Here is a 20,134-nt window from a genome sequence, read left to right as displayed (position 1 = left end):
AGCAAAAAGATCTTCCCTGATCCTAGTATTCTAAAACAACTATTATTTGGGGGATTGACTGGTAGCAAGAAATTAACTTAATTAAGGAGGATTTAGTAGAAGGAACTGGGGATTCTGAATCCTGGATCTTGTAGTATCATTGGAATCATGCAACCTCTCTTGCTTTGGTTTTTCTCTCTCTGTGCAGCCTAGAAATAGAAGTACCAGCATTCAGGGGCACCTGAGCGGCTCATTCACTTAAGCTTCCTACTCTTGATTTCAGTTTAGGTCATGATCTTATGGTTTATGGGTTCAAGCCCCAAGGTTGGGCTTCATGCTCATGGCATGGAGCCTGCTCGGGATTTCTCTCTCTCCCCCTGTCTCTGCCTCTCCCCCATTCGTGCTCGCTCGCTCGCTCTCTTTCTTAAAAAAAAAAAAAAAACTTAAAAAGTAGAAGCATTAAGTTTTTGTTTTTCAAATCATTGTTGTTAATATGTTAATAGTTTATTTAATTGTTAATTTGCATCTCCAATTGCTAATAAGAATGATACGTTTTTGGGGTGCCTGGGTGGCTCAGTTGGTTAAGCACCTGACTCTTGATCTCAGGGTCAGGAGTTCAGGCCTTGTGTTGGGGTCTACACTGGGCATGGGGCCTACTTTAAAAATAAATAAATAAATAAATAACATTTTCCATATAATTGATTGATTTTTCTGTTTTGAATTGTCTCTTTGTATTTTTGCCTGGTTTTCTTTTTGGGTGTTTATAGCTTTCTTATCAGTTCTGCAAGTCCCTTGCAATATTAAATGTACAGAAAAATTGAAAGAGTGGTGTAGTGGACGCTTACATTCTCTTAAGCAAGACTTATCAGTTGCTGGTATTTTGATGTGTATATGTACATCGAAATGGGCTCTTTGGTGAGCCATTGGAAAGTTAGTTGCATGACACTATTGAATTCTTCGGTATATGTATATGCTTTCAATTTAGTGATCTGTTAACCTTTTATCTTTCACGTATTTGTTGTAAATATTTTTTTGACCGCTTGCTTCTGGCTCTTTGTTCATGTTTCTTAGATGGTGACATGCCATGCCGTGCCAATATCCTGATAACGGAGTTGTTTGATACGGAACTGATTGGAGAGGGAGCGCTGCCTTCCTATGAACATGCACACAGGCATCTCGTGCAGGTAGGGAATCAAGGACCTCCCTCGCACATATTGCTGTGATCTCAGCCAGCTCACACAGGTCTCATTGATACAATGTGCTGTGCACAGCCTGAGCCCTCAGTACTTCTCTGTACACCTTAGGGTGCCCTTCATTCCTACAAGACTCTGGTTCTCCTCAATTAGGACTTCTGGATCTCTTATCAGGTCTTTGTAGGCTAGAGTCAAAAGGCAAGAAACTGTGTTTCAATTCAATTCAGCAAACATTCTTTGAATGTCACCCGTGTATAAGGTGTTCTTGCATCCAGGGAGAAATATCAGACATCCTTCTTGTTTCTAAGATCCACCGTCAGTGACAGTAAAGACTGGTTGGGCCAAATGGAGAGGCACACAGAAGCACCACTAACATTTGTTTTAGGACTGGCGGATGGGGTCTGGGTTCAGGAGATGAGGTCATGTGTAGAGATGGTGGAATTTGGAAAGGCACTGAGAAGAGAGAGAGGTATCCCAGGTAGAGGACCTGTTTGGTAGGTCAGTGAGAACACCACACTGAGTGGGCTTGTGAGCTAATGGTGGAGAGTGGGGGAGAGGGTGGAAGGCCTTGAATGCGAAACCATTCCAGGTAGAAGAATTTGGGTAGTGATAATCGTTGACAGTTTTGGGGGAAGGGAGAAGCGTGTTGAAAGTGTTATCTCAGGGATGTTGGTCTTTTTTTTTATGGACATAAGCTTCCCCAGAGGCAAAAGCCAGGTGGGGAGGTATGAGTGTCTGCTTCTTTTGCTGCCACCTGTCCTGTGGGAACCATCCAGGTGAGCCTGCAACTGTCCCAGTCTGGGGCCCTCTTTGGGGATTCTTGGTGTTCGCACAATGAAGAATGTGGCTCCTTCCAGGGCAATTGGGGCCATAGTCCACCTTACTCACACGGTCAGCATGTGATGGTGATTGTTCCACAGATCCCTACGCTGTGTGAGATGTCTCATTGTCTCCAAAATGTGAAATCTTTTTCTAGTAATGTTAGTAATTATTGCTGTTTCTTCACATTAAAACCATCAGCTAAAGCAAAACAAAACAAAACAAAACAAAAACTACCAACTAGATGAATCCCTGAAACAGAGAATGAGGATGTTAGAATTATGTTAGTGTTGCCCAATTGGTCTTTTCTCTAATACATTTAATAATTATGAGTTGTGCAGGCAGCCATCTGCAGTTTCCTTTCTCAGATGACCTGTGCAGCTAGGTGTCCATTGTCTGGGGGTATTTTTTTTTTAATGTGTTTATTTTTAATGTTTATTTATTTATTTTGAGAGTGAGCAAGTAGGGGGAGGGACAGAGAGAGAGGAGAGAAAGAATCCCAAACAGGCTCCATGCTATCAGTACAGAGCCAGATGTGTGGCTCGATCCCGCAAGCTGTGAGATCATGACCTGAGCCGAAACCAAGAATCAGGCGCTTAACTGACTGAGCCACCCGGGTGCCCCTCCACTGTCTGTTCTAATCGCTGTCCCCATCTGTCCACCCTGTTTCTGAGATTGAAAGAATTATGGCTTTACACAAAGGCTTCCATTGCCCTGTCCCTCTTCCTGCCTTGTTGAGGGTCATGGAACTAGGATGCTGGCATGTCTAACAGATAGTCCATCTGGTGTCCATGTGGTGATGAATGACCCAGTGATTAATCTGAGAAGGTAAATTTATCAAGTGCCTTCATTTTTCTGGGCTCCTTTTTGAGTACCAGGAATATGAAGGTGCACTCCCAGACAGGCAGGTAGGTGAGCAGGTTATCCCAGTACAGTTGGAGTTATGCTCAGATGGTCAGTGGGGTGAGATCCTGTCCGCTCTGGTAGGGTATGATGGGGAGCATGAAGGGAGATAAAGCTTGAGCTGAGTCTGTCTTCAAGAGTCATCAAGTATTGGCCTGGCAGACGAGGGTATTCTCAGTAGAAAAGGTCAGCATGCAGAAAGATGTGAAGAAGAGCTGGTACAGGGCGAGTTGTTGGCATTATGGGTAGTGTGGGAGGCAGGACTACATTCAGATGGGCCCCTGTGCTCCAGAAGGCAGTGTGTTACCACAGGAGGGGACTGACATTGGATTCATGCAGGCAGGCATTTGGAGAGCAGTTGAGGTGTAAGATCAGAGGTAGGAAGACTGATTGGAAGGTGGTTGGGGTCATTCAGGCCCTGAGGCTGAGACGAGCCTCAGCTGAGACCAGGGAAATGGGCCTGGAGAGGTAGACTTGGGGAGGAGGAAGGTGGTCAAGGACTTGGTAATTACTTAGATGTGGAGGCATTGAGGATGATGCCAGGGTTTGGGGCTAGGTGATTAGGTTGGATGTTGGTGTTCCCTACTGAATGGGAGGACCACCAAACCCGGGAAGGAGGGGGAGAGGTGAAGGTGATTTGTTTGGTTTAGACAGAGTTTGAGCTATCTGAGGGTCAGCCAAATGGAGTGGACCAGAAGGCTTTTGGACACGTGGTATTTGGTAAACGAAATACCAAATTTCCCTGGCTGAGCTCCCTCAGGGGAGAGTATGTGGAGGGAGAGAAAGGTGGGCCCAGACCAAGTCTGGAGTTCTCTCTGAAGGATGAACAGGGGAAGTTTAGCCTTCTGAAGGAGACAGAGGGGGAGAACAGTACTTCTTATCAGGGGTCATGCTTGGAGACATTTTCGTTGTTACAACTGAGATGGGGATGCTATTGGCATCCTTGTGGATAGAGGCCAAGGTGTTGATAAACATGGTATGATGCACCAAATAGCCCCATACCAAAGGATCATCTGGCCCAAGAGGTCACTAGTACTAAGGTAGAGAAACCCTATGCCTGTCATTTCCCTCCAGTAGTAGCTGTGTCTTCCTCATGGCTGGGCCCCTGGTGCCTGGTGCGTAGAGGCTGTCAGGTGAAAGAAAGGGGTAGGAGGGAAACTGGATGAGGTGTTTCAGCCAAAACCAAACAAGGGGAGCAATTGGCAGTGCCCAGTGAGGCCAGGAGATTAGGTCATCTGAGGGTGGACACTTGTCCATTGGGCTGTGCAATAAGGTTCTGGCGTCTGGGTGAGAGCTGTACCTAAGAGAAACTCTGAGCCCAGTGCCAGAATTACTGCTTCGCAGGAAGTCTTGGACTCTTTCTTCAAAGTTGATGTGGGAGTTAATCAGCATGACAACAATTAAGGGTTATTTTTGAAGTATTTAAAAGTGTCATGTAGCCAGGAATTTATCTGACATAAATCATTTTAGATATAGCATGTATTCTTTTTGAAATGTGGTTCCTTTTTTCTCCTTTCCCAAGGACATTAGGCCAAAAACAGTTCACTGTTCTTCCCCTCTCCCCCTCCTCTCTGTCTCCCTCTCCCCCCCCCCCCTCCTCTTCTGTCTTTTTTTTTCTTGAGAGAGACAGAGAGTGCAAGCAGGGGAGAGGGGCACGCTCGGGGGGAGAGGCAAAGAGAGAAAGTGGGAGAGAGAATCCTAGGCAGGCTCCATGCTCAGTGTGGAGCCCCACACAGGGCTCAATTCCAAGATCCTGCGATTACGACCTGTGCTGAAATCAAGAGTCTGATGCTCAACTGACTGAGCCTGAGCCACTTAGGCATGCCTGGAACAAACCTCTTTTGATCCATGAGGATTACTGTGGGTTTATTTTCTAATAATATACTGGTTTGTTTTTTCTTCTTTTGTTTTTTTTAACAAACTTAGGAAAACTGTGAGGCAGTGCCTCACAGAGCAACTGTCTATGCTCAGCTGGTGGAGTCCAGGAGGATGTGGTCATGGAATAAGCTCTTTCCTATCCCCGTGCATACCAGCTGTGGAGAGCAGGTCATCGTCCCCCCCTTGGAACTGGAGAGGTGCCCTGGTGCACCCTCTGTCTATGACATTCAGCTGAACCAGGTGTCATCCGCTGACTTCACTGTCCTCAGTGATGTGCTGCCTATGTTCAGGTACCAAGAAGCCACCCCAGCTGACGGCGCTTTAAGATATTTGGTGGAATTGGGGTCTTTAGAAGTTCTTAATGAGTGAGAAGGAAACCTAGCTGAGGTCACCTGCTTCTGAAGGCAGGAGTCCATTGCAGACAAGTTCCATTGCTAGTGATGTCACCATAAAAGCTTAAAAATGGAGTGTGTGGGCTTAAAATATACTTAAATTCTTGCATATTCTTCCACAGTGTGGACTTCAGCAAGCAAGTCAGTAGCTCAGCAGCCTGCCACAGCCGGCAGTTTGAACCTCTGGCATCTGGTCAAGCTCAGGTGGTTCTCTCTTGGTGGGACATTGAAATGGACCCTGAGGGGAAGATTAAGTGCAGCATGGCCCCCTTCTGGGCACACTCAGACCCAGAGGAGCTACAGGTAAGAGATAATACCTGAGCACATTTTCATGTAAATCAGGAAACTTACCCACTTATGGTTGTGGGAAAGTAACGTGTTGAACCTTAGATTCACAAGAACTTAGAGACCGGAGGGGCTATGTCAGAATCAATGTCAGAGAAGAGTTAAACAAAAATCCCCAAAAGGCAAGGCTACCTATCATAATAAGATATAAAATAGATCTCTCAGCCGAATTCAGGCAGCAGCCACAGAGGGGGCCTTGGGGAAACTTGGATGTGCTGGCTCTCCCAACTCCTAGCACAGCTACTCTCAGAGCCCACACCCCTTGCCCCCGAGTAATCCCAGGGAGCCTCACATCAAGTTGGAATGGAGGACTACAGTCTGTCTGCAGACTTATTTTCTGCGTGGCCTCAAAATCTAGCTTTTCTAAAAAAAAACGGGTACCTTTTCTAGCTCAATTGAAAGTGGGTGAGGACGTGAACTACAGAAAAGGAAATGCAGAGTACTGTTTAACATGTGAAAAGCTGTTCAGCCTCACTCATAAGAGCAGTGCACATGTAAACTGCAGTGAGACATGATTTTCCACCTGTTAGTGATGAAGTTCAGGAAATTTGGTAATGCACTGTCAGGAGAGCTGTGGGGACAACTGGCCAGTGAGCATCACAGCTTCCATGGAGCACAAGGAGGCCTACCTAATCTGTCATCAGAGGAAGGATGCCACTTCCAGACATTTAGGTTCTGGATAGATTGGTGTCTGTGTATAATGACGTGTGCTGGGATACTCACTGCAGCCCTGATTTAACAGAAAAGACTGGAACAACCTAGAAGCCACCAGTAGGGGACTGCATCCTTACTGATGCTAAGAGAGGCAGCTCTCTTATCACTGATGGAGAATAATCTCTAGGATGATCATTAAGTGAAACAAAAATAGAGGTGCTGAACAGTGTGTGCTATGCCAATGTTGGTATCAATAAAAATAAGATGTATGTGTTTATGAGTGTATATGTGTGGTGGGTGTGTATAAGAATATATTTGGAAGAATCCACATAAATTGGTAAAAATGGTTGTTTCTGGGAAGGGGGCTAGAGGTTAGGGGTGAAAAGCAAACTTACTTTTTACTCCATGACCTTTTTATATCTTTTGAATTTTCTCTCAAGTGCACGTGTTGTCCACCCCTTATATGCACACCTAAAGGGAAAAAAAGTGGGAAAGGTGCCTGTTCAGGGCCAAGGAATCAAGCCTTCCTTTTCCGCCTGGGAGGCCCTGGGGCACCATCCTCTCTCTGTGTTTTGTTGTCCTGTTAACCATTTGCTGGGCACTGGGTTTATCTTGATTGCTCATCTGCTAGTTCTAGTGTGACTTCTAAGGATGACCTTAGCTGCTCCCCTGCTCTCTGAGTTACTGCTTAGGCCAAAGGGTCATGACTGCTACAGGATTGCACTTGGTCCCTTTCCCCCCTCCCGGGCCTTTGAGGTCCCTCTTCTCCCTTCTGCCCTCCACTTGTCTGGCATTGGGCGTTGTGTGACTCCAAGCAGTGTGTATGAACTTCCTCGGCATATCCTGGTCCTCTGCAGGCTCAGGGTGTATTTGGGGGTGGGAGGAGGGCATGGGTCAGAATTCTTCTACAGAATTGAGATTGACGCTGGGCTGTTTTCTTTCCCTTTGGGAGTGTGAGGATACAAATTAGCATAAGAATGCAAAATGCTAGTGATCTCATTTGCATATCTTCAAAGTGCTACTATGTATATTTTCTTGAATTCCCGTGGAAGACTTGCTGGGTAACCACATACTGCCCAAACTGAGACTGAGACCCAACCCAGTGAGTGATTGGAGCAGGGCCTTCTATCTAGGCGGCAGTAGTGGATGCTTGTCCCTAGGTCTCCTGACTTTGTGTCCTTCCTTTACCAGTGTTTTGTACAGTTTGTGCCCTTTGTTTACCAGTGGTGGCCTGTGGACTGTTAGAAATGTGAAGAGCTGCTTGCTAATGCATTTCTCTCTTGACTTCACTAAACTGCTCTTGGTTTGAAATATATTCAGTTTGTCTCACCTTGGGCAGTGGGTTCTGTCAGCAGACCTTTAGCTTAAGAACCTGGGAGGCTGGCGTGTTGAGAAGGACTTGATGATGATCAGGGAGCATTATGGGAGCCCGGGAGGGGTTGGGGACGGCTTCTTTTGTCTTTGGGTCAATTTGCATAGTAAGGAATGAACTACAGGTTTTAGAGAATCTGTTTTTTCCTCCTTGTGTTTCCTTATTCTACAGTGTGTCTAGTTACATTGTCATTTTCTAGCTTTTATGTTCAAATAGACATCTTAGATACCTGGGGCTGTCATTCACCTGCGTTTTAGTTAGATCCAAATCTGGGGAGGGCGGAATGCTTCCTGAGAAGTAAGGCTGGTGTCAGCCTCATTTGGGTCTGCGCCCAGCAGTGATGGAGTCTCCCTGGGGCCAAGTTTTTCTTAGTTCCTGATGATGACAGAGAATGAGTACACGCTTGTGTCATCAGAATTGAGCCAGGCATCCACTTTTTAGGACAGTTCTTTCTTTTTAAAAAAGAGGCTTAAAGGTTATGAGAGTAATAAACCTTGTGTAAAACAAAAATGAATCCAAAGTCACTCAGGGTCCTGTCACTGCTAAGAAAGAACTCCCTTCCTTTGATCTCTTTCCATATGCACAGATTTTGTCAGTGCTGACTTCTAGTTTCATGCTGCACTAGTCATGATAGTTACCATTTTCAGCGTCTGTGAATATTCTGAATAAGATTTTGTAGACCCATTTCTTTTTTTTTTTTTTTTTTTCAACGTTTATTTATTTTTGGGACAGAGAGAGACAGAGCATGAACGGGGGAGGGGCAGAGAGAGGGAGACACAGAATCGGAAACAGGCTCCAGGCTCCGAGCCATCAGCCCAGAGCCCGACGCGGGGCTCGAACTCCCGGACCGCGAGATCGTGACCTGGCTGAAGTCGGATGCTTAACCAACTGCGCCACCCAGGCGCCCCTGTAGACCCATTTCTGAGCTGCTGGACATTTGGTCCAGTTTTTGCTAGTATAAATCTGTAATAAGGGTGTTCCTGAGAATATAGCTTTTTTTCCTTTTTTGTTTGCATTTTCTTAGCATAGAATCCTGTATGTGGGGTTTGTAGTGTCAAAAAGGATCAACACAGCATATTAAGTTGACCCTGGATCATTGTATACCATGTTTCACAATTTAGAGTATTCCAGGTCTTTAAAAACTATTTAATTCAAAAGAATAAACAGAACAAAACCTTTCTGTACTATTTCCCCAACTTTTTATTTTGAAAAATTCTAAATCCATAGAATAAATGAAAATAAACATTGAGATGCCCTTTACTTAAATGTAACAGTTATTTACATTTGCCATGTTTGCTTTCTCTCCCCCTTCCCTCTCTGCCTTCCTTTGTGTGTGCACACACGTGAGGTGGAGGCATGCACATGTACACACACATACACACACATGACAGAGAGGCTGGAGTCCCCTCTCCTAAACCCTTCTGGAAGACTGCTTCCCTGGGCTGTATCCTTGAAGCCAGCAAGCCTTCAGGACATGAACCTCTCTGACTTGAGAATCTTCTTATTTATCTCTGTGGCAAGAGTAGTCATCTGTAGTCCACAGCATGGTCTCCCTGCGAGCTGATTTTTGGCTTAGATTTTGGCTCCTGGATTAGAGACGTTGCTCTTTTTGCAACTTGGGGACAGCTGATATCTCTGTTCCCTATTTCAGTGGCGGGACCACTGGATGCAGTGTGTGTACTTCCTGCCACAAGAAGAGCCTGTTGTCCAAGGCTCAAGCATCTACCTGGTAGCGCACCATGATGACTATTGTGTATGGTACAGCCTCCAGAGGACCAGGTATGCCCCAAGTCTTGTGGTGGGGGGAAGCACTGGGCCTGTGATACTGTGTACTTACGTAAGTTCGCCTTATAAACAGTGTAGAGGCACAAGTGGGCATGCTTGTGTCTGAACAGAATAAAACAAGAGTAAGAGTTTGTGAGTAGATGTGTTAGTGCCCATTGGCATGTTCTTAGAAGAGACTGCCCTGGTTGCAGGGCCCCTGTTTGGGGGAGACATGAATGAGAAGTCTCGGGTTGGGGGACCCTCCAACCTCTAATGCCTACTTGAAAGCCAGTTCCTGGACTCATGCCCTCTAGAGGATGTGGGTGTGCCCACCATGGCTTGTTTAGTTTTAGTGGGGCCGATCCCTATGCCCATCTCTGTGCCATGCCTTCATGCTTGCCGGTGTCTAGCAGGTTATGCTCATCATGTGTGTCTATTTCCTGGCTTAGCCCTGAAAAGGACAGGAGAGTCTATCCAGCACGCCCCGTGTGTGACTGCCAAGCTCACCTGCTCTGGAACCGGCCTCGGTTTGGAGAGATCAACGATCAGGACAGAACTGATCAATACATCCAGGCTCTGCGGACAGTAAGTGTCCAGCCCCTTGGGTGGTTATAGTCAAGAAGGAGTTTGTAGCATGGGCCTCAGGTCATTGCTTGCTTATAATTTGCAGGTTTTGATTTCTGTACTACCTGGCTTTTGGGTGGGCACTCAGATAGTAGCCAGGAAGCATGTTAGTAGACTTTCTGAGGGCTTGTTCTCTGCTGTCCTGTGAGAACCTCTGCCTGGAAGCCTTACCTCAGCCGCTGCCATTGTCTCTCTAGACACTTTGCCTTTGTGGTCACTAGTAGTTCCTGTGGATAATCCCAGTGGATTCAGCCACCCCATTCTTCCTTTCATCTGCTGCATTCTTTCTAAAATTTTCTAAAATATGAGTCTGGTTATGTAACTCTCCTGCCTGAAACCTTTGCTCCCTGCTGCGTGTAGCAGGAGTCTCTCAGCTCAGGACTATACAGAGGGTTTGGAGAAGTGTCTTTTGGACCTCTTGGAGTTGTATGCAGAAATATGTGTGCACATATGTACATGCATGCATTTTGTCACGAGGGAAGATCCCAGCCATCTAAAGTTTCTCTCAAAGGGATCTATGACCTATAAAGTAATCCCTGCCTTTGGCAAGTCACTCAAAAGCCCAAGCTGTCTGTTCTGTGACCAGAGAGGGAAGAGGCTTATGGTAAACTGAGAGATGGCCTCTAGCAAGTGGGGCAGGTCTTCAGGTGGGCCTTGTAGGACAGCTTGGGGATAGTCTCTCCTGACAGTGAGGTCTGGGTAGGGAGAGGTGGGTGAGGTGGTTGCACTGGAGGGTGGGGGCTGCTTACTGCCTACAAGGCAAGCACAAGTCTGGGGCTACAAGAAGATCCAGCTGGGTGTTGAGGGGTGGATTGAATGATCACAGAGTGAGTTAATGGGGCTAGGAGAAAGGAAGTGTTTCTGTCAGTTTTCCAACAAGAATTTCTTGACCTGCTATAAGAAAACGTATTGAGGTTGTTATTTTCCTGCAGGTGCTGAAGCCAGACAGTGTCTGCCTGTGTGTCAGTGACGGCAGTCTGCTCTCCTTGTTGGCCCATCACCTTGGGGCAGAGCAGGTACCAGACTGCATTCTGCCAGCTTCCTGAGGGCAGCTCTTGAGTTTGAATATCACATGGTCTGGGTACACAGTTCTGTGACTAAAGGCCTTTGCAAGTGCAGCTGCCATGCATGTGGGGGCTTTGGGGTTTATTGCCTCCGTGTGCAGACAGGAGTCAGGCTGTAGCTATTCCCATATAGCTGCAGCTCCAGTGTCTGAGTGCTCCTTGCTAGCATCAGTGCAGAAAGTGGGTGCTGTCTCAGTGGGTAGTGAGCACAGGTAGACTTGGTAGGTGGTACATTCTGCCTTGGAATTATCTTGTTGGGTTTTAACCTTTCTTTTTTTTTTTTTTTTTTAATTTTTTTAAACTTTTATTTAGAGGGAAAGAGAAGGGGAGGGACAGAGAGCAGGGCGGCGGGTGGGGGGACAGAGGATCCAAAGTGGGCTGTGCGCTGAACAGCAGAGAGCCTGATGTGGGGCTCGAATTCACAAACCACAAAATCGTGATCTGAGCCGAAGTTGGACACTCAACCAGCTGAGCCACCCAGGTGCCCCAGTTTTAAATCTTTAATTTCTTCTTTTTTAATGTTACTTAGAACAAGAACGAGTCGGGGAAGGGCAGAGAGAGGGGGAGACAGAGAATCCCTAGCAGACTCCATGCTCAGCTCAGACCCCTGATGCAGGGCTCGAACTCAAAACCATGAAATCATGACCTGGGCCGAAATCAGGAGTCAGATGCTTAACTAGCTGAGCCGCCCAGACGCCCGTTAATCTTTAATTTCTTTGTCAAATGAATCTCTAATAGCATCGTATTCTTTTTAGGTATTTACAGTGGAGAGCTCAGCAGCTTCTCATAGACTGATGAAAAAAGTAAGTGACTGTTATTACTAAACTATCGGGCGGGGAGGCAGGTCAGGGGCCTGCCTTGCTGAGTGTGGGATTGATTGCTCTGATGCTGTCTTGGCAGTAAGGGAGCTGGTGAGAGTTCCCACCTTGAGAGCCGGTGTAGAAGTCTTCTGGGGCTGTTGCTGAATAGCAGCAAACATTTAGACTCTATTTTTTATGGCTTTTCTCCTCGCTTCACATAAAACTAAAAAAGCTGCAATCTTTGCAGTGATATAACTGAATTTATGATTTGTTTTTGGGACCCAGTGCCCAGGGAGTCAACACTCACAAGCTGACCTGACTGATTGGTTCCATGATGGTATTTCTTCCCTTGGCCATCGATTGGTTTTGATTTCCTTTCTGAAGGAAACTACCAGAACTACAAGCCTATTGCTAAGTCCTGCTGATACGTCTGTAAGAAATTTCTTTTGCTGGTACAACATTTTGCTTGGTGCACAGGATGCCCCTGGAGGAGAGGATTTTCACAAAGCAGATAAAAGTGGTGCTTAGAACAATTTGGCCAGAAAACTGCAAGCATACAAAACAACTTTGAGATGTTTTTTCTGGACAAAAACAATACTTTCATTTTTTTTCCTCATAAGATTTTCAAGGCTAATCACTTGGAAGATAAAATTAATATAATAGAGAAACGGCCTGAATTGTTAACATCTGCAGACTTGGATGGTAAAAAGGTGAGTGGCAGGGGCTCTGCATTCGCATGGACAGCACAGCACCGAGATGGCCTGAGTCCCCCTTCTCTTCTCAGGCCATACATTGGGTCCCATACCTAACTCAGCCCCTGTGGGAATGTGGTGAGGCATTGCATAGATGTCTGGTCTGCAAATACATGAGCTGCTCTGAACTCTGACCGATCTCTGCTCCTTCCGAGTGAGGACAGAATGGTTCTGTTAGGATGAATAGCCGCCTGTTGTGGCCTCTCTGCCTTATCCCTTTACAGTGCTCCAGCTCCCGTTCACTCCTGTTATTTTGGTTCACTTTTCACTGTTCTGCTTACTTCCTGCCACCTCGGCAGTTGATCTTCTGTCCCCTACGGTTGGTCTTGTCACACAATCCACCCACCACCCGTTGCTTCTAAAACTACTCCCACCCCTTAGTAATCCTGAGATGTAAACACAGTCTTCTGCCTTTCCTCTCACTGGCCCCCTGGGCCCTCATGACTCAGGGGCCTCTCCCTTCTCAACACATTTCTTTTTAGGGCCTTAAGAGACTGCTTTTTCCAGGTTTTTCTCTTACTTTTGTAGCTGCTCTTCCTGAGCTTTTCATGGGTTTCTCTTCCTTCACTTGATCCTTCCATAGCAGTCTTCTGATGGTTTCTCCCTGTCTGTTCTCTCCTCTCCCTCTGTGTCTCCTCTCTCTCTAGGTGATCATGTCCTTTCCCATAAGGGAATCTTTGGCCTCCAAAGCTGGGTCTGCAAATCTCTCATGTCCAAGTGCCCACTGGATGCTTTCCTTGCATATCCTGCAGGCCCTTCAAGCTGGAATCCATCACCTTTCTTCACCAGCTTTTTAACAGCTTTACTGAGATGTAATTGACATACCATAAAATTAACCCATTTCAAGTGTACAGTGATTTTTTTAATAAATTTTTAGACATGTACAACTATCACACACTCTAGTTTTAGAGCATTTCCATCACCCAGCTCCTAGCCCCAGGCAAGCACTGATCTGGTTTCTTTGTATCAATTTGTCTTTTCTGGGCATTTCATACAAATGGAGTAGAACGATACATGGTTTTTAGTGTTGGGCTTCTTTCACTAGTCGCGCTTTTGAGGTTCATCCGTGTTGTAGAATGTGCCAGTATTTTATTACATTTTAATCCTGAATAATATGCCATGTCACATTTTGTTTATCCATTTACCTGTTGGTGGATATTTGGATTGTTTCTTCTTCTTCTCTCTTCTCTTTCTCTCTTCTCTTTCTCTCTTCTTCTTTCTTCTCTCTCTTCTCCTTCTCTCTTCTCCTTCTCTCTTCTCCTTCTCTCTTCTCTTTCTCTCTTCTTCTTCTCTCTTCTTCTTTTAATGTTTGTTTATTTTTCAGACAAAGAGAGTGAGCAGGGGAGGGGCAGAGAGAGGGAGACAGAAGATCCAAAGCAGGCTCTGCCCTGACAGCACAGAGCTCCATGTAGAGCTCAGACTCACAAACCACAAGATCAGGACCTAAGCTGAATTTGGACGCTTAACCATTTTTGGCTGTTAGAATAATACTGCTGTGAGCGTTGATATATGTCTTTGTGAAGATATGTGTTTTCAGTTCCCTCAAATGCTTAGGCTTAGAATTGCTGGGTTGTGTAGTATTTTTGTTTAACTTTTTAAGGTACTTCTAAACTGTCCAGAGAAGCCATACCATTCCACATCCCCATTACACACGAAGGTTCCACTTTCTCTGTATCTTTACCAGCACTTGGTATTGTCTTTTTTATTACAGTCATTTTCACGAGTGTGAGTTTTAATTTGTATTTGCCTAGTAACCACTGGTGTTGAATACGTTTCCTGCGCCCATTAATTGCTCCATGTCTAGCTAGCTGAAATCACTCTTCAGGTCTTTTGCCCATTTCTCCCTATGCCTTTTCTTTTAAGGAGAGTTTTTTTGAGATCTAATTCACATACCATACAGTTCACCCACTTAAAGTGTGAAATTCCATGATTTAGTATATTCATACAGTTGTACAATCATCACGAGTCAATTTTTAGAACATTTTTATCACCTAAAATGAAACCCATGCCCATTAGAAGTCACTTCTCATTTGCCCCCTGCCCTCCCAGCCTCTAGGGAACCACCAGTCTACTTTTTGTCTACAAATTTGCCAATTCTGGACATTTCATGTAAGTGGAATCATGGGATATGTGTGGTCTGTTTGAGACTGGCTTCTTTCAAGGTTCATCCATGTAGCATAAATCAGTACTACATTTCTTTTTACTGCTAAATAACATCCCATTTCATGGATAGGCCACATTTTGTTTATCTGTTCATTCGTTGCTGGACATTTGAGTTGTTTCTGTTTTTTGGTTGCTATAAATGATGCTACCATGAACACTCAGTACAAGTTGCCCTTTTTTTTCTCATAGATGAGGATTAAAAACTTACTCTAGTTCTGGGGAGCCCGGGTGACTGAGTTGGTCAGCATCTGACTTCAGCTCAGGTTACGATCTTACAGTTTGTGAGTTCGAGCCCCACATTGGGCTCTGTGCTGATAGCTAGGAGCCTGGAACCTGCTTTGGATTCTCTGTCTCCTTCCATCTCTGCCCCTCCCCAGCTCACTCTCTGTCTCTCAAAAAGAAATAAATGTTAAAGAGAAAGCTACTCCACTTCTATAAGCCACTGATAATGGTGCACTGGCTAGACTCTAGGTGACTAGTGTGGTGAATAGAAGGGGTGAGAGCAGGCATTCTTGCCTTGTTCTGATGTTGCAGGGCAGGGAATACTCAGGACCAGCTCTTTTCTGTCTTTGGTGTTTCCATCTGCATCTTTGTTACCTCAGCCAGACACCTAGATGTCATCTCAGATCGGCCCCTCCCTTGAGGTCCTTCTGCTTGGGCCCAGCCCTGGGTGCCCTGTGTCCTCCACATCTGTTGTGTCTCCCAGTCCTTCCTTCTGTACACTCCCTGCTCCTTTCCTGGACCACTGCAGTACTCACCCAAGTCCCTGTGGGTGGTCTCTCCGTATGTTTCATGGTCGTCAGAGGACTCTTTCTAAAACACATTCCTTCTCATTTTGAACCCCCAGTTAAAGCTTTTAGAGATCCCCTCTTACCATCAGGAAGGAGTCCAGCCTCCTTGACCTTTCATAAGCTGCCTTTGGGCAACCTAACTCCTTTCCACCTCTCTGGCCTCACCCTTTACCATCCTACCCTGCATACTCATGTAACAAGCTCTTGATGGGCCTTGCTCTCACACCCATGCTTATTCCCCTGCATACCTCTGCTAGAATCCCCAGTCCTTTGCTTTTCCTATTCATACATTTGTTCATTTGCTCAGCAAATATATACTAACCATCTCTGAGCCAGGCACTTTGCAAAGTGCTGGGGATACTGTGCTGCCAATGTCCCCACTTCTGTGGTGCTCAGAACCTACTGAGGAAGACTGCTAGAGGAGCACTGATAACAGTTTGTTATGATAAGCTGAATGGGAATCTACCCACAGGATGCCATTCAGGAAGATGTTATCTACACTGGCCCTTCCCATGAAGGGCCCAACCCTGGGGTCCCTCCACATGTCCCTTCCTCACTTCTGTCAAACCACACTGTACAAGGATAACCCCAGCCCTGTCTGTTCCCTCTTCTACTCTGCACTCCTGAGGACAGGGCTCATGTCTGCTCATCTTTGTGTCTTCAGGCAGGTGCAGACCTGGCATGCTTGTTGGTTGAGGGAATGGATGCCCTTTTATTTCCATGTTTCCCATGAACCTTGTGATCTGTCCTTCACCCTTTAGCAAAATCGTTCTGACATCTTGGCCCCCCTTCTTGCTCTGATTGCCAGATCTCTCTCCTCCTGGGTGAACCATTCTTCACTACCAGCCTGCTGCCCTGGCACAACCTGTACTTCTGGTATGTGCGGACTGCCGTGGACCAGCATCTGGGGCCTGGTGCTGTGGTGATGCCCCAGACTGCCTCGCTGCACACTGTGGTCGTGGAGTTCAGGGTAGGCCCCTCAGAAGTTGTTGCAGAAAGGGCAGGGGCTGGGGGTCCTTATTTTCTTGCAGAGACCTTGGGTGCAGATAGAGCAATGTGAGTCTTAATGATATGGGCCTCTGCTTTTCTGTATCAGCACACTGCAGGGTTGAATGGAAGAGACTTGCCTTTGTACAAATGCGGTAATTTGGCATGTGAAATGGAAATGGCTGTGTGCTGTCATTTTACAATTATCCCTTATCAGAATAATTAAAAAAAACATAAATGAAGAGTTTCAGAAGACATGCTGTGCAGCTCACTCTGTTCTTATTAAAAGTTGACGCTCCAGTTGTTAAAAGCATTTTGAGATGGAAAGTCAGCTTCTTTATGTAACAAAAAATTGGAAAGCTTCATTTTAATTTCCTCATCAAAGCAGAACCAGTCACAAAGTCATTTTGGGAAAGACGTTTCTTCTTAAAAGGATTTTGAAATGCTTTCAACCTGAGAAGTAGAGTGAACCTCATTTGATATTTCTTTGATAAGAACGGCTTCACCCATTGGTAGCTTAGTGTCTCCATCAGTGATTATCTGGGCATTTCTTCTGTGTTGTCTATTTACCTGGCGAGATTTCCACAGGAGTTCTGGCTTTCATGGCCCAGGAGGGAATGTGGGAATGATGCTCATTCCCAGACATATATCCAGGAAACGGGACACAAAATTGGCTAGCCTCAGTGCACTTCTGGTCCCTTCTCTCCCAATGTCCTCACATCCTGTTTATAGGCACAGCCTCAGGAACTGGTTTACAGATTTCTTCCCAAAGAAACCCCATCCCAGTGGCTCTGGTTGATTGTCCCCTGTAGGAGAGGACTTGATCATGTGACACTTTGCAGATTTCAGTGACCTTCCCAGATCCTTGGTGTTTCTGAGGCCTTTCAATCATGGGGTCTCTTCCAAGTGTGTGGGAATAGCAAGGGGTGCCTTTTTGGGGCTGTCCCCTTCCCCCCAACCTGACCTCACTGACTCTTCTCGCTCTTGTCACCATGCTTTCATGTCTCTGGGTGGGTGTGGATGTCTGTGTGCTGTCCTACCGAACCTGTGACATCCATCCCCAACTGGGTGTCGACAAGGGCTCTGCCTTCCTCACAGGACCTATGGCGGATCCGGAGTCCCTGTGGTGACTGCGAAGGCTTTGACGTACACATCATGGATGACATGATTCAGGTAGGTGGGGCACAGTTCCTGCCTGTAGTGTCCCACCCACCTACTCCATGTGCACAGTTTCCTACCCCTCCCACTTGGCTTTCCTTTACCCAGTCCAGGTGAACCTATTGATCCTGAGTCTGGCCCCATATGTCACCCATCCATCACCCCTGCCACTTGGTCTGTGCCCTGCGCCCTCTCACTCCTTGGCTTTATACATTCTTTTTTCTACCAACTCCTGTGTGACCTTCAGGTAGCTGCTCAGAGATCACATGTGGGTCAGCTTTCCTGCCCAACCCCATTCTCAGCCAGACACTGGTGTGTCCAGGCACTGTGATTCCCTGTCTCCCTCTAGACTGGGAGCCTCATGTAGGAGTGATCTGGCAGCTGTAGTGCTCAGTAATGGTCACTGAATGGGCAAGTGTCCAAGTGCCAGATGTTTTTACCACTGTTGACGTTTGGTCCTCAAAGTAGCTCATGAGACAGGCAGCGTCATCCCATTTTAAAAAGGGAAAAAATGAGGCTCAGGTGAAGTAACTCTCTGAGAAGACACTTGTGCATGGCAGCTGAGAGTAGAGAAGGCAGCTGGTTTGATCCCAGTGTGTGTGGTCTTTCTGTGAGGACCCACTGAGGCATCTGACTGTGGCAGTTACCTTGAGGGACCTGGGCCAAGGAGGTAAAGGACCACTGGTATAGACCTTGGAGACTGGACAAGAGCCCCTTATCTCCTAGGCCACTGGCTCTGGTTCTGTCTCTGTCTCTGCCCACTGCCACCTCCCCTTCCCTTCTCAGCGTGCCCTGGACTTCAGGGAGAGCAAGGAGGCCGAACCCCACCCGCTGTGGGAGTACCCATGCCGCTGTCTGTCTGAGCCCCAGCAGATCCTGACCTTTGATTTTCGGCAGCCAGTACCCCCACACCTGATCCATGCTGAGGGCTCCATTGAGCTGAGGAGGTAAGAACGGGTTCCAGGGTGCAGTAAGCTGGGGAAGGGAGTGGTAGGGCCTGCTTTCTGTCTAGTTACTGCCTGGGTGACTAAGCACTTACTTTGGCCATTTTCATGTGGGTGGCATGGCCTCCTTTTTTGGGCCTTGCCCTTCCTGGTCCAAAGTGGCCCTGAGTGTATAGTGGGTCCCCACTGCCTCTGGGTGTGTACAGGTGGGGAGGGAGAGCCAGAGTGGGCTTTGCACATCCCCCCACACCTGCAGCTTCCTTTGAGCTAAGTGTCATGATGGATCACAGCTATAGAGAAAAGTGATTTTTGTTGCTATGGTTACCCAGTGGGCCATTTTCCTGAACCCTGCTGGGAATTAAGCAGGTTAGGAATTGGTAAGGGCTACTCATCGTGAGGCACAGTTGGGCCATCCTGCTCCACCTCCCTTCCCAGGGAGGAGCTGCTGCTTCCCTGAGGAAAAACCCCTGTCCCATGGTTCCTCTAAGTGCTTGGCCAGGTTGCAGGGAGCAGGTGGGGCTCTGGGTTGTGGTTTTTGCTCAGCATTTTACCAAGTGGCCTTTAGTCAGGTGGAATGTTAGCAGCTTCCTGATTGGGGAGGAAGGTAAGATCAGAGGTTTCTGGAAAGCAGTGAGGAACCGTGGCTGTGCCTGCCCATCTCTTGTGTGGCTGTTTGTCTTTGGCCCAACATCCCCACCTCCAGGCCTGGGAGGAGCCATGGGGCCGTCCTGTGGATGGAATACCACCTCACACCGGACAGCACTGTCAGCACTGGCCTCCTGAAGTCTGCAGAGGACAAGGTAGTGCTGTGCACGTGAGTCCCAGAACAGGCCCACCCTGTGAGCTGGTTACAAGTTAGCCGGATTGTAACTCTTCAGTGGCCCCAGGTCACCTGGTTCTGACCAGCTTCTCACTGCGAGTTGCTTGGGCTGGAGGCTGGCCAGGAGGGGGCTTGGGTGCTAGTAGCCCTCACTATCTTCTCGCTGCTTCTACAGGGGGATTGTTGCTGGAACCCCCACTGCAAGCAGGCAGTGTACTTCTTCACCACGGCGGACCCCGGAGCGCCGCTGGGCGGCCCTCAGACTGTCAGTTACACCGTGGATTTCCACCCCCACACTGGAGACATCACCATGGATTTCTCACTCTCAGACACCCTGGACGATGGGCAGTGACCCTCACCTGTTGAGAAATAAAGTGGCCTGAGGGCTCCGGGCTCTGACTGGCGTGGCTTTCTAGGAGGGAAGGTGAAGGCACTTCTCTTTTCAGGGCCCAGCTTGGCCTCCGGGCTCAAAGCCCTCTTCCCTCTTTGTGTTTTTGCTCTGCCAGTTCCTTATTTTGGGTGTGATGGGCGACATAAACTGCTGACTGAATTTGGAGCCGAGGAGGGGCCAGGGAGCCCCCCTGCCATGGTTCTAAAATGCTTAGAAAGCTCTAGTGTGGCGTTTCCCTCTACCATCCTGGGAGCTGGCTGGGCCAGGCAAGTTATGTGCTGCTCTCAGCTGTGCAGTGCTGCGGTAGGTGTGCTGCCCCTCTGTGAGCCGCTGGCCTGTAC

General features: G+C 47.1%; 1 protein-coding gene across 10 annotated transcripts in view; it reads left to right on the top strand.

Annotated features, from left to right (window-relative positions):
- PRMT7 (protein arginine methyltransferase 7) overlaps positions 1–19,801 on the top strand; it is a 46,967-nt gene extending 27,166 nt beyond the window's left edge. For 7 of the 10 annotated variants that reach the window (XM_086689077.1, XM_086689083.1, XM_086689076.1 and 4 more), the window contains 13 exons: positions 1,051–1,163; positions 4,821–5,062; positions 5,287–5,467; positions 9,187–9,314; positions 9,749–9,884; positions 10,856–10,939; positions 11,743–11,790; positions 12,408–12,497; positions 16,302–16,463; positions 17,579–17,653; positions 18,425–18,585; positions 19,286–19,396; positions 19,578–19,801. In XM_086689077.1, the coding sequence (XP_086545203.1) occupies positions 1,051–1,163; positions 4,821–5,062; positions 5,287–5,467; positions 9,187–9,314; positions 9,749–9,884; positions 10,856–10,939; positions 11,743–11,790; positions 12,408–12,497; positions 16,302–16,463; positions 17,579–17,653; positions 18,425–18,585; positions 19,286–19,396; positions 19,578–19,785 (1,739 nt within the window). In that variant the 3' untranslated portion in view covers positions 19,786–19,801. The remainder of the gene's footprint in view (positions 1–1,050; positions 1,164–4,820; positions 5,063–5,286; positions 5,468–9,186; positions 9,315–9,748; positions 9,885–10,855; positions 10,940–11,742; positions 11,791–12,407; positions 12,498–16,301; positions 16,464–17,578; positions 17,654–18,424; positions 18,586–19,285; positions 19,397–19,577) is intronic. The other 3 variants (XM_086689084.1, XM_086689081.1, XM_086689082.1) reach the window with 2 other exon arrangements.
- The last annotated feature ends 333 nt before the right edge of the window (positions 19,802–20,134 follow it).

This window comes from Puma concolor, chromosome E2 (assembly GCF_028749965.1).
Source record: "Puma concolor isolate L17-30 chromosome E2, mPumCon1.1.hap2, whole genome shotgun sequence".
NCBI lineage: Eukaryota > Metazoa > Chordata > Mammalia > Carnivora > Felidae > Puma > Puma concolor.
This window is presented reverse-complemented; position numbering and strand designations above follow the sequence as displayed.